This window comes from Oryzias latipes, chromosome 15 (assembly GCF_053564925.1).
Source record: "Oryzias latipes strain Hd-rR chromosome 15, Olatipes_Hd-rR_3.1".
In the NCBI taxonomy this organism is placed as follows: Eukaryota; Metazoa; Chordata; class Actinopteri; order Beloniformes; family Adrianichthyidae; genus Oryzias; species Oryzias latipes.
The window spans coordinates 22,163,114-22,176,248 of record NC_136251.1 but is presented as its reverse complement, the minus strand read 5'-3'; the positions used below and the strand labels follow the sequence as shown (position 1 = coordinate 22,176,248).

The 13,135-nt window shown below is 41.8% G+C and overlaps 1 protein-coding gene across 2 annotated transcripts; it reads left to right on the top strand.

Moving 5' to 3' along the window:
* Positions 1-925: 925 nt before the first annotated feature.
* Positions 926-10,823, top strand: ptena (phosphatase and tensin homolog A). 2 transcript variants are annotated; one of them, XM_004077094.5, is made up of 10 exons: positions 926-1,662; positions 4,837-4,921; positions 5,016-5,060; positions 5,143-5,186; positions 5,363-5,601; positions 5,903-6,044; positions 7,280-7,342; positions 7,864-8,030; positions 9,469-9,732; positions 9,830-10,823. In XM_004077094.5, the coding sequence occupies exons 1-10, from the start codon at positions 1,584-1,586 to the stop codon at positions 10,013-10,015; spliced, it is 1,314 nt and encodes a 437-aa protein (XP_004077142.1). In that variant the 5' UTR covers positions 926-1,583; the 3' UTR covers positions 10,016-10,823. The 2 variants fall into 2 exon arrangements, with proteins under 2 accessions (XP_004077142.1, XP_004077141.1); XM_004077093.5 differs by lacking the exon at positions 7,280-7,342.
* Positions 10,824-13,135: the final 2,312 nt, after the last annotated feature.

Sequence of the window (13,135 nt, the reverse complement as noted above, 5' to 3'; positions counted from 1 at the left end):
ACATGTTTTTATTTGATACTATTGACTATTTTTGTGTGATGTGCATGTATGTTGGGTTTTTACTATATTTTTAATATGATCGCTATTTTCAATTACTATTTTTCCCCATTATTATCTATTGTATTATGCAAAGCACTTTAGGGTGCTCTTTAGCAGGAAAAGTGCTAAATAAATAAAGTTGAATTAGAATTATGCATCTTTTTAATTATTTATTGTCAAAGTGAACTTAAGTAATAATTAAGTAATAATACAAGAATAACCATTGAAAAAAGTGCAAAAGTGCTACTAAGTGCCTTTATTTATCCTCAACTTAGAATTATGTTAACTTTTTAAATGATTACTTTTCTACATTTTATTTTTAAATGTAGGTTATAATTATTTTTTAATAACAGAAAACATTGAAAACAATTATTATTATTATTATTATTAGTAGTAGTAGTAGTAGTAGTAGTAGTAGTAGCAGTAGCAGTATTAAGTAATTTGGGTTCAAATTACAATTTTTTATTGGACATCTGCCGCCACCATGAACAAAAGAAATTCTATAAATATATATACTAAAATGTATTACAAAAATAAAATAAAAATAAAACTATATAAAATAGTTTGTTAGTGGTTTAAATTGAAAGATGAAACCAAAAAGGTTGACTTCATGACGGAAACTTCCCTAATTGCAGTCGCACGTGACCACTTTGACAGAAGGCCCCGTCGCATACCAGCACACTTTATCCTTCCGCGTGAGACACGAAATATCAAATCTTTTTCACATCTGAGTTAAAAAAAAACATATATAGCGATATTTTATTCGTAGTATGATTCAAATTATTGCTTAGTTTAAAATAACCTGTAGTGTGCGTGCTTTATCGCATCAGTGGAACTATAGCGTAACGGCGACGGGATATTTGTTCTAAAATCCCAGCCTGCTCTACCTTCTTTTTTTCCTTCGGTGGAGGCCATCATGGGAGCCTGAGAGTTCAACTGGAGCGAGCTGCGAGAAAAGAAGATGATTTCCCGGGACGGAACTCTCATACCAGCCTCCGGGGAGCCCTGATTTTTGTATAGTTTACATACATCGAAGGTGGAGCCTGTCACTTTTTTTTCAAATGTTTTCAAGGCAATCAACAGAAGGACAACAATGCTGAATCGTTAGGAGGATTTGGATCGGAAAAGGAGGTAGCTTCGGCTAGCTGTGCTAGCGCGTTGGCTAGCGTGGCTAGCTGCATCTTGGTGACTTCGGGTTTGAGAGCCAGTGACTTCCCCAACCGCCTGCTGTCAGTCGCGGCAGCCGCCGTTGAAGCATCGCTTGGAACGCGTCTGGCATGCATGTATTTTATCCGGTGGCTTTTGCAAAACGAATTTCGGAATAGTAAAAGTCGGGCCTTCACGAAGGAGCAGAGCGAGGCCCGTCTTTATGATCCAGAGGAAGCCTTTCTAATCCTACCGACAGACACCGCTAGCTCTGCGGGCTAGCACGTCTTTATAAAATTCAACGGCACTGACTGTGACATAAACATACAGCCAGCCATCACTTTATAAACATTTTATCTACATTTTTTTTTTCATATAGACTTTTAACATATACTACAATGGCTGCGATTATAAAAGAAATGGTCAGTCGGAACAAAAGGAGATACCAAGAGGATGGTTTCGACCTGGACTTAACATGTATCCTTGCCTGGTTTTGCTGTTCTTTTTTTTTTGGAGGGGGGACACTGGATTGGACCTTTTTTGTCGGTTTCATTGATTGGTAAAACCAGAGCTTCACATGTCAGTGGAGCAGCGCGGAGTTGTTTAGCTTCCTTGCTGCTTAAGTTAGCTGTCAGCTAGATGGCTTTGCTGTCACCCAGCATGTTTGATAGATGGTGGATCTGTCAAAGCAGCGCGCACTAATGTCACTGACACATTACAGCCTGAACCCCGCTTTCACTGGACACTGCAGTTGGGTTGTTGTTTTATTATGACTAGACATTTGTCCTGCTTACAGTTTGTCTAAATTTAAGGCTTTTGAGGTCTAACTTCATTTAGTGAATTATCTTTCACATGTTTTGTCAAATAATTTTTGTGAATATTCAAAATGGAAAACATTAGGTTTGTTATGGCAGCTCTGCTAAAGTAGATTGTCTGTGAAGCCATTTTTTTTTAAAAGGATCAAAATATTATTTCATCTTCCTTTTGTGGAGGATGAATTAATAGGAATTTATAGATTTAAGCCTTTTTAGGTTATAGGACTTTAGTATTACCAGTGATTATAATTGACCTAGTTCACTGTTGCAATATGCCTGGCACTGCAATATCCCCGAAGATGGGATTCTTGCTTATTTAGCAGGTGAGAAACTGCAATAGAAACAGATGAGGTGTACTTCTGCATTTTGAAAAAGGGAAAGAAAAAAAAAAACTACGTGTGACAGCAGAAAGCAGGTTGTAATTACGGTGGATGTTGCCTTCCTGATGAAAAAGATGTCATGCTGTGAGTTTGACATTTCTGGTTTTGTAGTTGACTTTGTAATTTGTGGGAAAGTTGCACTAAACTGCTGCATTGTTTGTTTGTTTGTTTTGTGTAGTGTTGCAAATTCACCGTGTCCAGTTTAAATAATGAAAATTGGGTTTTCTATGAAGTTGAGACGGGGATGTTGTAGGTTAAAAGAAAAGAAGAAAATGAAAGTGATTATATTTTATAACTGTTGAATAAAGAAACAATTTGTTAAAGAAGGAATTAGGTTTTTAGAAGAATAAAATAGCTTGATCCTATTTTGTTTGCTTCCACTCATGAAAAATGTAGCATTTATACAGTAGAGTATTGTTATATTAACCTAGACGTTGCATGTTCTTACTTAAAAATGCAGAATTCCAGGTTACTTTAAGCTCTCTTTCTTCTTAATGTGATGCATAACTGCAGATGCGCGTTTGATCCCATGTTTAGGTTCTTGTAGTGCGGTAAATATTATTTCTTGCGTCTCAGTGGTGGGTCTGTGGTGTGCCTCTGCCGTCTGTGCAGGTGGAAAGAGGAGAAGACCACGCAAAAGTGGAATCTGTGCTCTGGGGTCTCGTTCAGATGTGGGTCCTCCCTCACCGCCCCGTTTCATCATCTTTGTAGGCTTGGTGTCTAAAAACAATATAGGCTCTCTGCAGTTATGTAATGCAGAATCACAGTTCTGGGAATTGCCCTTAAAATAGTGTTGCGAGTGATCTTGTATCAATGTTACTGTCTGAGTGCTCTTCCCTCCTCTAACCAGCTCCACCAACTGCTGCCTCTTTTTTTTATTCTACTCTCCCTCCCCATGCTTGCCCTCTTTCCTTTGCTCTTCCCTTTTCCTGTCTTGTCCACCTCTTCACTTCATCCTCGTCCTATTTGCACTTCTTACAGTCGTGGATGCTCATGCAGAGCTTGGACACTACTGCTTTAAAGGAAAAGCCTTCCTCAAGCAGCAGCTTTTTTTCTGGTTGTCTTCCCTCCTACTGCATCTTCCATTAGGGTTCTTCATGTGCATTTCCTCCCAGCTGCACAAACCAAGCCCCCCATGTCTTGAGCCGATGCTCTCCTGGGAGCTCCTGGGCTTTTCTTCTCCCCCAGTTCCAAGGGTTGAAGCGGCCTATTAAGCGGTTGAAAAATGCACTTGGCTCCTAATTACGTCTTTGAGACATTTGTTTGCAGGATTATGTCAGCATACGTGAAGACATCTTCGAGCTTCAGAGCTTCATACTTTGAAAATATCTCAGTCACTTTGGACCTAGTTTATTTCATAGAATTCTGTTGGAGTTGCTCAGTTGACATCAGAAGCTTGTCCTGGATTTTTGCTCTGATATCCGGGTCTTTAAACTGTGTAGTGTCTGAAGACGTGCTTGGTAGTCTCAAGTTTTCCACGCGAGCTGCAGATGAGCTAGTATTGTAAGGAGACTGCATGTGGAACATTTCGGACCAGTTATAGCACTGTTTGACTCTGGAAAATCCTCGCTAGCTTACATTTAAATGGACAGATCTTATAAGACATTTTTTTTGACACTGTGGCACCGAATGTAGGAGAAAGTTGGCCTTTCATCAGTGGTTCAAGTGTGAAATCCCACAGCTTATTTCAACAATCAGACAGAAGTTGCAGGTAGGCGTTGCAGTTGAACCTCAGACACACAGGCCAACTGAATTATTCTTTTTAGTAAAGAGAGACACGGATGTGTGCTTTTGAGATTTTATGTGAAATTGCTCTCAAAGTTTGTTTTTTAGAGCTGAATGTTGATGTTCCATTCATCACTTATTAACAAAGCTGAAGTTAGGTGTGCAATTTGTGAAGTGCTGCGTTCTATCTTGGATATTTCTGAGCCGATTGCAAAGACTACAAAAGGCATTTCTTTCTTCTTTTTTTTTTTTTTTTTTTCATTTGGCCATGAGACAAAATGTTGCGTGTGTTCCATCTCACAGATATTCAAATGAGCCTTCCTGAGTACAGACGAGATGAGCTTGAACATTTGCAATTTTTCCAAATTTAACTTTGGCCTCTAAAAATACACGCGGGTCAGGGAGCCGAGGCTCGTCGCGCCCCCACATGTGTGGTTGGCTGAAGTGACATTGCTGCTACTCCTGTCCTCACTGCCTGCATGCTTCTCACTGTCAAGGCCATCTGTTGCAGCATGCAAACACACTCCCGTGTGCACCCGTCTACTGTTCTCCCATCTATGTAGAACTGCTCTGCCTACCTCTGAGACTTTCTCTTATTTAGCTGCTGCTGTGTGAATCCTTGTGACATGATAGTGCAGACCAACCCGATTTTTCAGTTACTAAAAGATGAAGCTCATGCTGTTTGTTTGTTAGACGCGTATCGAGTGTTTCCTTGACCCCCAGCTGTGCAGATATCTACCCCAACATTATTGCTATGGGCTTTCCAGCAGAAAGACTTGAAGGCGTGTACAGAAACAATATAGACGATGTAGTTCGGTAAGTGACGCTAAAGCTGTAATCAAAACCAATGTTGCATGTGAGGGTTCCCACTAATCCGATTTTTTTTTTTTTTTTTTTTTTTTTTGTGTAGGTTTTTGGATTCAAAGCATAAAAACCATTACAAAATCTACAACCTGTAAGTCATCCACATCTTGTTTTTGTGTTTGTTTAATTCCCTTTGAGCTATGGCTAACTCCTCTCTATACTATCCATTCCAGCTGCGCAGAAAGACACTACGATGCTGCCAAATTTAACTGCAGAGGTAGGCTGGGTTAAAGCTTTTCTTTAAATCAGACCATTTGACCACAAAGCTTATTTTACGTGCACAGCTGTTCAAATCTCTAATGATCACCCCTCTCCTCTTTGTCTCCACATATTATTATTATTATTTTATTTCTTTTACAACTCTGCGTGGGCTTGCATGCCGTCACGCATCAGTTGCACAGTACCCCTTTGAAGACCACAACCCTCCTCAGCTGGAGCTAATTAAGCCGTTCTGTGAAGACCTGGACCAGTGGCTCAGCGAGGACGACAATCACGTCGCAGCCATCCACTGTAAGGCTGGGAAGGGCCGCACCGGAGTCATGATCTGCGCTTATCTTCTTCATCGGGGCAAATTCTTGGAGGCCCAGGAAGCCCTGGACTTTTACGGTGAAGTCCGGACAAGGGACAAGAAGGTGGGTTCAAACGTCTGTCAAAGAAAACTACAACTACGGATCGCTTTTTCAACCCAAGTTGAAGGAAATGCATATTTTCAGTGAAAAAAAAAAATAAATAAACTTGCTAGTGATGGAATTCTGCTGATTTGCAAATGCAGTTTGAGAAAATTATTCAGATAGAAGAAAATAGTTGGTAAATGTTGCCTAAATTCAGTTTTAGCTCACCAGCAGAGGATATTGTGTTTAAAGATGCGGCCTGTGTTCTATAGAACATGGACTGACAGCTCCACCCTCTAAACGTTGTTGTTTTGTTTTTTAGGGAGTTACGATCCCAAGCCAGCGCCGCTACGTCTGCTACTACAGCTACCTACTGAAGAACCAGCTTGAGTACAAGCCAGTGGCGCTGCTCTTCCACAAAATGGTCTTTGAGACTCTCCCTATGTTCAGCGGGGGCACCTGCAGTGAGTCACGCTCAAATTCAACTCCAAACTAGGGCGTAGGCATGCGCACCGCCGTTTAGACGTAACGAGAGCCTTGGATGTGCGGCGCGCTGAAAGTTTTCACCCACGCTGCAGCTGCTGGCTAAGCAGAGGAAGGGTCATCTGTGGCGGAACCGAGGCGGCCTGCCTCTGGGCCGTACAGCTATCCGGCGTGCGGCTGCAGCGCTTTTGGGCTTCTCTTTAAATTGATAAAGTCATCTTTATGCAGCTTAAGGAAATGTCAGCCGTCTCTGCTGCCTGAAACTCTCATGTGATCAGATCCACGCCGGCTCATTTGGTGGATAAGTGAAGCAGTTCTCACGCTGCTCATGGGAACATGGGAATAGAAAATTAGGACTCAAATTAGGCTGAAAATCCCAGAATTACAGGCTATAGAAGTTTGAATCTGTGCGCACTCTTTCATAGTTCTCTTTAGGTTTTATGTACATTACACTTGTAAATTACACTTGATGTGGAAGTAGTCAAATGTCAGAAGTAACATTTGAATACAATAGAAGAGTCCTGGCCATACTTCATCAAAGTGAAAGTATTTTTGATGTAAAAAGTGTGTCTGTGCAGCAGAGTGACTCAGACACACAGCTGGCTCATTCAAGGTTTTGATCTAAAATGTTGCTCTGAGAAATGGATTTTTATGCTAATCTGTTTAAGGCGGTTTCTGGGGTTTAAGCTACTTGTGCTCACAGCAAGAGGGAAAAAAAAGTTCTGCCCAAATGTGTCTTATTAACCCGGATCAGCTTGTGACTAAACATGTCTGCTGTTTGCTGTCAGTGGGGAAAAAGCACCTCTTCCTCCTTGATGTCTGCAGCTTTCTCACATTAACACCTGACTGTGCTCGGAGGCCTCGGCCGCATCAATCCTTCTCTTTCTTGCTGAAACCTTCTCAAGGAAATGAAAGGCCCTATTCTGATTTTGACATCTCCATACAGCTGTAGATATTTGAAAACCTGCTCATTTCTTGTTTAATAATTATTAAGAGACACAGATGAAATTTCAGCAGTTCCCCTTTTCCTTTGTTTCTCTTTATGTATCACGCAACACAGCGTCTTGTCGAATATTAAAGACGCAGATGAGCTTTTGCGTGCTTTGTAGCTGTAAAGGTTTGTGTGGAGCTCTTGTGTTTTCTACCTGCTGTGCTGTCAAGCCCCTGACAGGCCAGCCAGGCCCTGCTTGTGATAATCTCCTTCTTTCTCTCTAAGGGGACGTTAAAAACAGGAGCGAGCCGACCCCTCAGGGCTTCAAGAAAGGGAATTGGCATTGGGGTAAATGAGCCTTTCATCAACTATTGTATCACTGTGTAATTTTCTTTATTTTTTTATTTTTTTACACGGCCCCAGACATATAGCAGGCGGGGGCAATCGAAGGTAGACATATTTCCTAGCGGGATAGGATCAGTTTAGAGGCACATCTCCAACACGCCCTCCCCTCTCTGACAGGAAGAAGAGACCATTAACATTCTTGTATAAGCAAAGTGTTGCACTGAACCAAGAATAAAACACGACTGTCTGTCAGAATAGGGTCCTGTGTCTTTGGTTCATGGTCTCTAACAATGTTGGATCCTTTACTTTCCCTCTCTTCTCTTAATTTTCATAACCCGGTGCCACTATTTTCCATGTATTCAGCGAAGGGTTTGGTGTTTTGTGCATGTGGAAACACCTAGCCCGTGTATTAACCCCGGTCTCCAATCTTGCTCCCCTGATCCTCGTCCTCCTCTGCCACTCCTCTTTCTTTTGCCTCCTTTCATGAATCCCCCCATCCTTGTGCAACATCGTCCTTCTTGCAGATCCCCAGTTTGTGGTCTATCAGCTGAAAGTGAAGATCCACACGTCAAACCCCCTCCACACACGGCGGGAGGACAAGCACATGTATTTCGAGTTCCCGCAGCCGCTCCCGGTTTGCGGAGACATCAAAGTGGAGTTCTTCCACAAACAGAATAAGATGATGAAAAAGGTTAGTTGGTCTTTTCTAATCTAATGTTTCTAAACCATTGACTGTGTAAGAGAACCGGACTAAGTGTGACAGCGTTCAGAGAAAAGGGCTGACTTCTGACTCCAACAAAAGGAAGTCGCCATTTTTTTCACAATACTGACGCCGCCGTGTTGGAGCCAAACTACATCAGTATGTCTGCCAGGTCCGAGTCATCGTTTCTGGTGCCACCACCTCTTACCAATCAGGAGTAAGCTTGTAGGAAGTCAACACCTCTTTCACTTGAAAGAGGGCTCAGGAAAATCTGTCAAACATTTTGTATGTTCAATTCATTTATTTGAGTACCTTGCACTTAAGAAAAAATATCAAGAAAAAAGATCAGGATTAGCAAGAAAAATGTCTCACTCCAATCGTCATTTGATCTATTTTCAAAGTGTTCGCTGTGGTCTTTTAACTCTAATTATGCTGTTATTAGCCAAAACCAAAGAAACCTGTATCGCTGACTAGGATAGGGTTTCTGCAGAGCAGCATTGGTTCATTTGAAATTTGCCTCTTGAGGTGTGTGCGCTACTGTTGGCGTCAAGTTGGCGCTCCCCATTTCCCATCATCCATCTGTTTACGAGCTCTCTTACTAGCTTAGGCGGCTGGGTAGCTCGGTTGGTAAGGTGAGAGGCTCCCATGAAGGTTCGATTCCCGGAGGAAAATGAAACGTGGTACCATATCAATGGCGAGCAATTAACATCACTGGCCCTTGGGCAAGACCCTTAACGCTGCTGCCTCCCATGCGCGGTTCGGCTGCAGCTCAGCACTCCCCCATTGCGTCAAATGCGGAGAAGAATTTCCCCATTGTGGGACAGAGAAAGTATCAATTATTATTATTACAGTCCCTCACATCTCCAACCTAACATCAGGTTTTTTTATTGGAGTGGGTCTTCAAAAAATAGTATATTTAGTAACAGCTGTTAGTCTATGGGATTTTGGCTTTTTGGAGCCACCAGGTACTTCCTGGTTGTAATGCAATGGGGAGGGGTCACTCAGTCCAGTACTCAAAGACAGTCAATGGTCTGAAAAGACAACAAAGCTTCATTTTGACATTTGTCTTTTGACAGCTTTCCTTAAAAAAAAGAGGGAACATCTTCCAATCAGGTTGTTGGAATGCTGCCATAATCAGGATGTTTATACTCGAATAATTCAGTGTTCTGTTGTACATTTTAATGTCTATTTTTCAGCACCTCATACTAAAACCAAAAAGGTCTGTGTTCTGTTTGAAAAACTGCTGGGACTTACAGCTGAAGGGTTTTAAGGACTTCCTAGACGTTTGTTTTAAGTGAAACTAAATCACTTGTAGATGATTTTATTTGAGAGATAAGTTGAGATGAAGTAAAGTTAAAGACAAGATCAACCAGGAAGTTTGGTTCTCCCCTGGTCTCATTTTGTTCTGTTCTGACTGCTGCCTCTCCAGGACAAAATGTTTCACTTCTGGGTGAACACCTTCTTCATCCCTGGACCAGAGGAGAGCGGGGACAGGATGGAGAACGGGTCTGTGAACGATGCAGAAAGCCAACCGAGCGGGCCGGGTCAGGGCCAACCACAGAACGCAGAGTGCAGGGACGGCTGCAGGGAAGGCGACCGGGACAGGGACTACCTCATCCTGACGCTCAATAAGAACGACCTGGACAAGGCGAATAAGGATAAAGCCAACCGCTACTTCTCGCCAAACTTCAAGGTGAGCTAAAAATGCTGGAATCGGCTTGCTTTGGTTTAAAAAAAATTCCTTTTTGAATATCTTGTTTTGATGAGATTTCTGTTTTCTGGGCTTCCAGGTGAAGTTGTATTTTACGAAAACCGTGGAGGAGCCCTCAAACTCTGAGGCAAGCACTTCGACTTCCGTCACCCCGGACGTTAGCGACAATGAGCCAGACCATTATCGATACTCTGACACCACTGACTCTGATCCGGAAAATGAACCTTTTGATGAAGAGCAGCACACGCAAATCACAAAAGTGTGAACTCTTTTAAAAAGCAGGAAAAGAAGAAATTATACAACTGAGAGAAAGAAAAGAAAAAAAAGGAGAAAACTTGAATATAAACTCAACAGAAGAACCTTTGTCCCTTCCCTCCCCACAGATGGCAATAGAATATTATCATGTCAAATGCCAATTTTAGGGGGGAAAAAAAAAGATGAATATCCTGACCAATATTTTGTTTTTATGTTTGTTTTGGCACGGCCATGTACCACACGCGAGGTATTGACACTGTTGCCCCATGGGAAAAGGTGCTGTAGCTATAAACATGTGTTTATATCTATATACATACATATATGTATATACATATATACATGCATATATAAACAAACTTTTTTTTTTGTGTCAAAGACAATGGAAAGAGTACCACAATCAGGAGAATGGGAGTAAAAGTGTGGGAGAAGTTAGAATGAAATACTAGGACTATGCTGCTCCTTCTCCTGTCTAAACCAAGGCCAGTGCTACAGTCACTTTGTTTCACTCCCTCTCTTCTCCTCCTCATCTTTTGCTCTCCCCACCCTCCATCTTTTCCTCCCCGCCTATATTCCTTTACTGTGAATGCTTCTTGTGCTCTTTGCAGGCTGTCTCATGTGACTTTTGGCCTTTGTGCAGTGCAAACTGCATGCAGGCAGTGGGCTGGGGGTGGGCGGGGTTTTGAAGAGGCTGTGATGATGTCTAAAGCATTGCCATTCCTGTTCCCACTGTGTATACGTTAAATTATGCAGAACAAGGCATCCCATGTAATTGTTAATGTTTTTTTTATCCTAAGATAATAAAATATAATACACAAAAACTACAGGGAGAAAAGTGTTTGCGATGATGTCAACACTGACGTTTGGGGATCTGCATGGTGTCCATCAGCAATGAATGTGTGCAAAGTTGTCATTTAAAGTCCCACTTCAACCTATTTAAGAGCGTTGTTTCTGGTTTTTCTAGGACATAAGTTTCTGCAAAAGTTGGTGAGGAATGTGGCTCTGCGTAGTCAGCCCATAAGCAGTGCAACAAAAAGGTTGTCGATATTAAAGCTGTCCAGCCGTACAGTTTTGAGCCAGATACCAGCTTGGACGAGGAAAACAAAGACGTACATGAGTCTATTTGTCTTCTAGTGGAGGGTTCGGAATGTAGCGGATCAGGAAGCTTATGGCCCGCCCAGCGTATGTTCTACATCACAAATGAAACTTTTTCAAACCTCTGCTCCTGATTCACAACAATTTGAATAAAGAAATACTCAAATTCCATTTTAAGCTTAAATTTCCTTAACCCTTGTGCTATCTTAGATGACCCCGCCCTTACATTGATGTGTTCTCCCTACCATGACAAAGATGGAAAGATTTAATGTAATCCATGGACACCAGTGAAGATCACAAATCATTGAAGAAAAAAGGTTCAGTGCACTGTCTAGTGGGTCTAGATGACCCAACTCCCAATGTTAAAGTGCCTAGGATAGCACAAGGGTTACTATATGTACTGTGAGAAAAAGGCCACAAGTTAATGTTGAAAACAATCCTTTCGTTGGAGTGGGCCTTTAAAGAAAAAAAACGAGCTTGATGTCATACTGTCCTCTTCACGGTTTTTGTTTGACTATCACAGCATGGAACGCAGATGCAGCTCTGACTCTGTCATGGAAGCTGTATCATAAAGTGAAGCCACTGCTGCGCAGCTGATTGTCTTTGCAGCCGGGTTAACTGTCGCCTCCTGCTTTCAAAGGTCAGAGCTGCAAATAGTGGGCGAGACCTGAGGTGGGGAAGCGATGAAAGAACAGTTATTGAAAGTTCAACCGAGGGTGTGGAGCCCACTTCAAACAAATGACAGTGAGACCATCTTAACATATTGTTCAGTCAAAATGAAGCAACAAAAATGTGTTGCAAAATGTGAGACATTTGTTCTATCCTTTCTGATTTTTTACAACCTGAGAGCTCCTAAAAATGTCACCTCAGAGCCTCACACCAAACCATCAGTGTTGCATGCAAAGTGGCAGCAGCTGGTAAATCAAGAGCATCTTGTGAAATGAGCAGAGGGGAGAGGCTGCCACCCCAGGAGGGTGGAGGCCTTTAGGCGGACGATCCCACTCTGTCTGCAAGAGAAACATGAAGGAGCAACGGGATTAATGAGGGTGTCGCTGTGGTAGGAACGCAGAGCAGAAAGACTCCGGCCAAAGAAGTGCTGCACAAAAATCTCCTGGTAGTAAAATTAAGTATGAATTAGATATGCGTATTTAAGAAAAAAAAATGTTGGAAAAGTTTCCCCCCCTAGAGGCTGGCAGTCACATAATCCCCCCTTGCTCTGATGAGGCTCAGGCGCTTCCTCTTCTGGTATTGATAGAGACATCAAAGGCAGGCAGCACAGCGTCAGAATTGATAGGCAGCAGTCGCAGGGGCCCGGCTATAATTGGCTGAACTAAGAAGGAGGGTCAGACGGTGCTAGGTTAATGTTGAACGGGCTGTTTGGTGGTTTAGAACGTCGCCACAGTGCTCAGCAGGTGAACTCTAGCAGAACCTGGGTTTCAGAGTCGGTCATTCTTCTGAACTGCCAAGATAAATACATCTGCACCTTAATATTTCTTCTTTTATTATTTTTTTTCCTAAAGATTTGACTTAATATTGAAATTCCTCCCTTAATGTTTATTGGAACGAAGAATATGTAATCAAAGTTTTTTTCTTAAAACTTTGCTTCCAGCCCTAAACACTGCAACTGGAAATGTACTAAAAAATACATTTTTTGCAGTAAGATATTCTTTTAAACTTGATAAAATCCACCAAAAGAAGCAATATCATTTTTTTAATGAGATAGTATTAATTCTGACACATTGGGTGATTTGGTAAAAAATGCAAAATAAAAAATTGACAGTCAAGAGAAAAAAAGCACCTTTTTTACCCGCTGTGTCAAATTTGATACACATTTTAAACATGGTGTAAATGTATTATGGAGTTAGTTGTGTTTTTGACCCAAAACGCTCCATTTAAGTCAGTACACCTGTTGAGCATATCAAATAAAATGCAGGTTAAAGGGCAACTTTAAAAAAAATGTTGTGAAACTCCACACGCGGTTACTCAAAGTCCGCTTTGTAGCAACCCTGTGTGGCTAGTACAAACATGTATGGCAACC

Coding starts and splice junctions, on each gene's coding strand:
- ptena (XM_004077094.5), top strand. CDS start 1,584: ATGGCTGCGATTATAAAAGAAATGGTCAGTCGGAACAAAAGGAGATAC. Junction 5,187..5,362: donor TGCCAAATTTAACTGCAGAG/GTAGGCTGGGTT, acceptor GTCACGCATCAG/TTGCACAGTACCCCTTTGAA. Junction 5,602..5,902: donor TCCGGACAAGGGACAAGAAG/GTGGGTTCAAAC, acceptor TTTGTTTTTTAG/GGAGTTACGATCCCAAGCCA.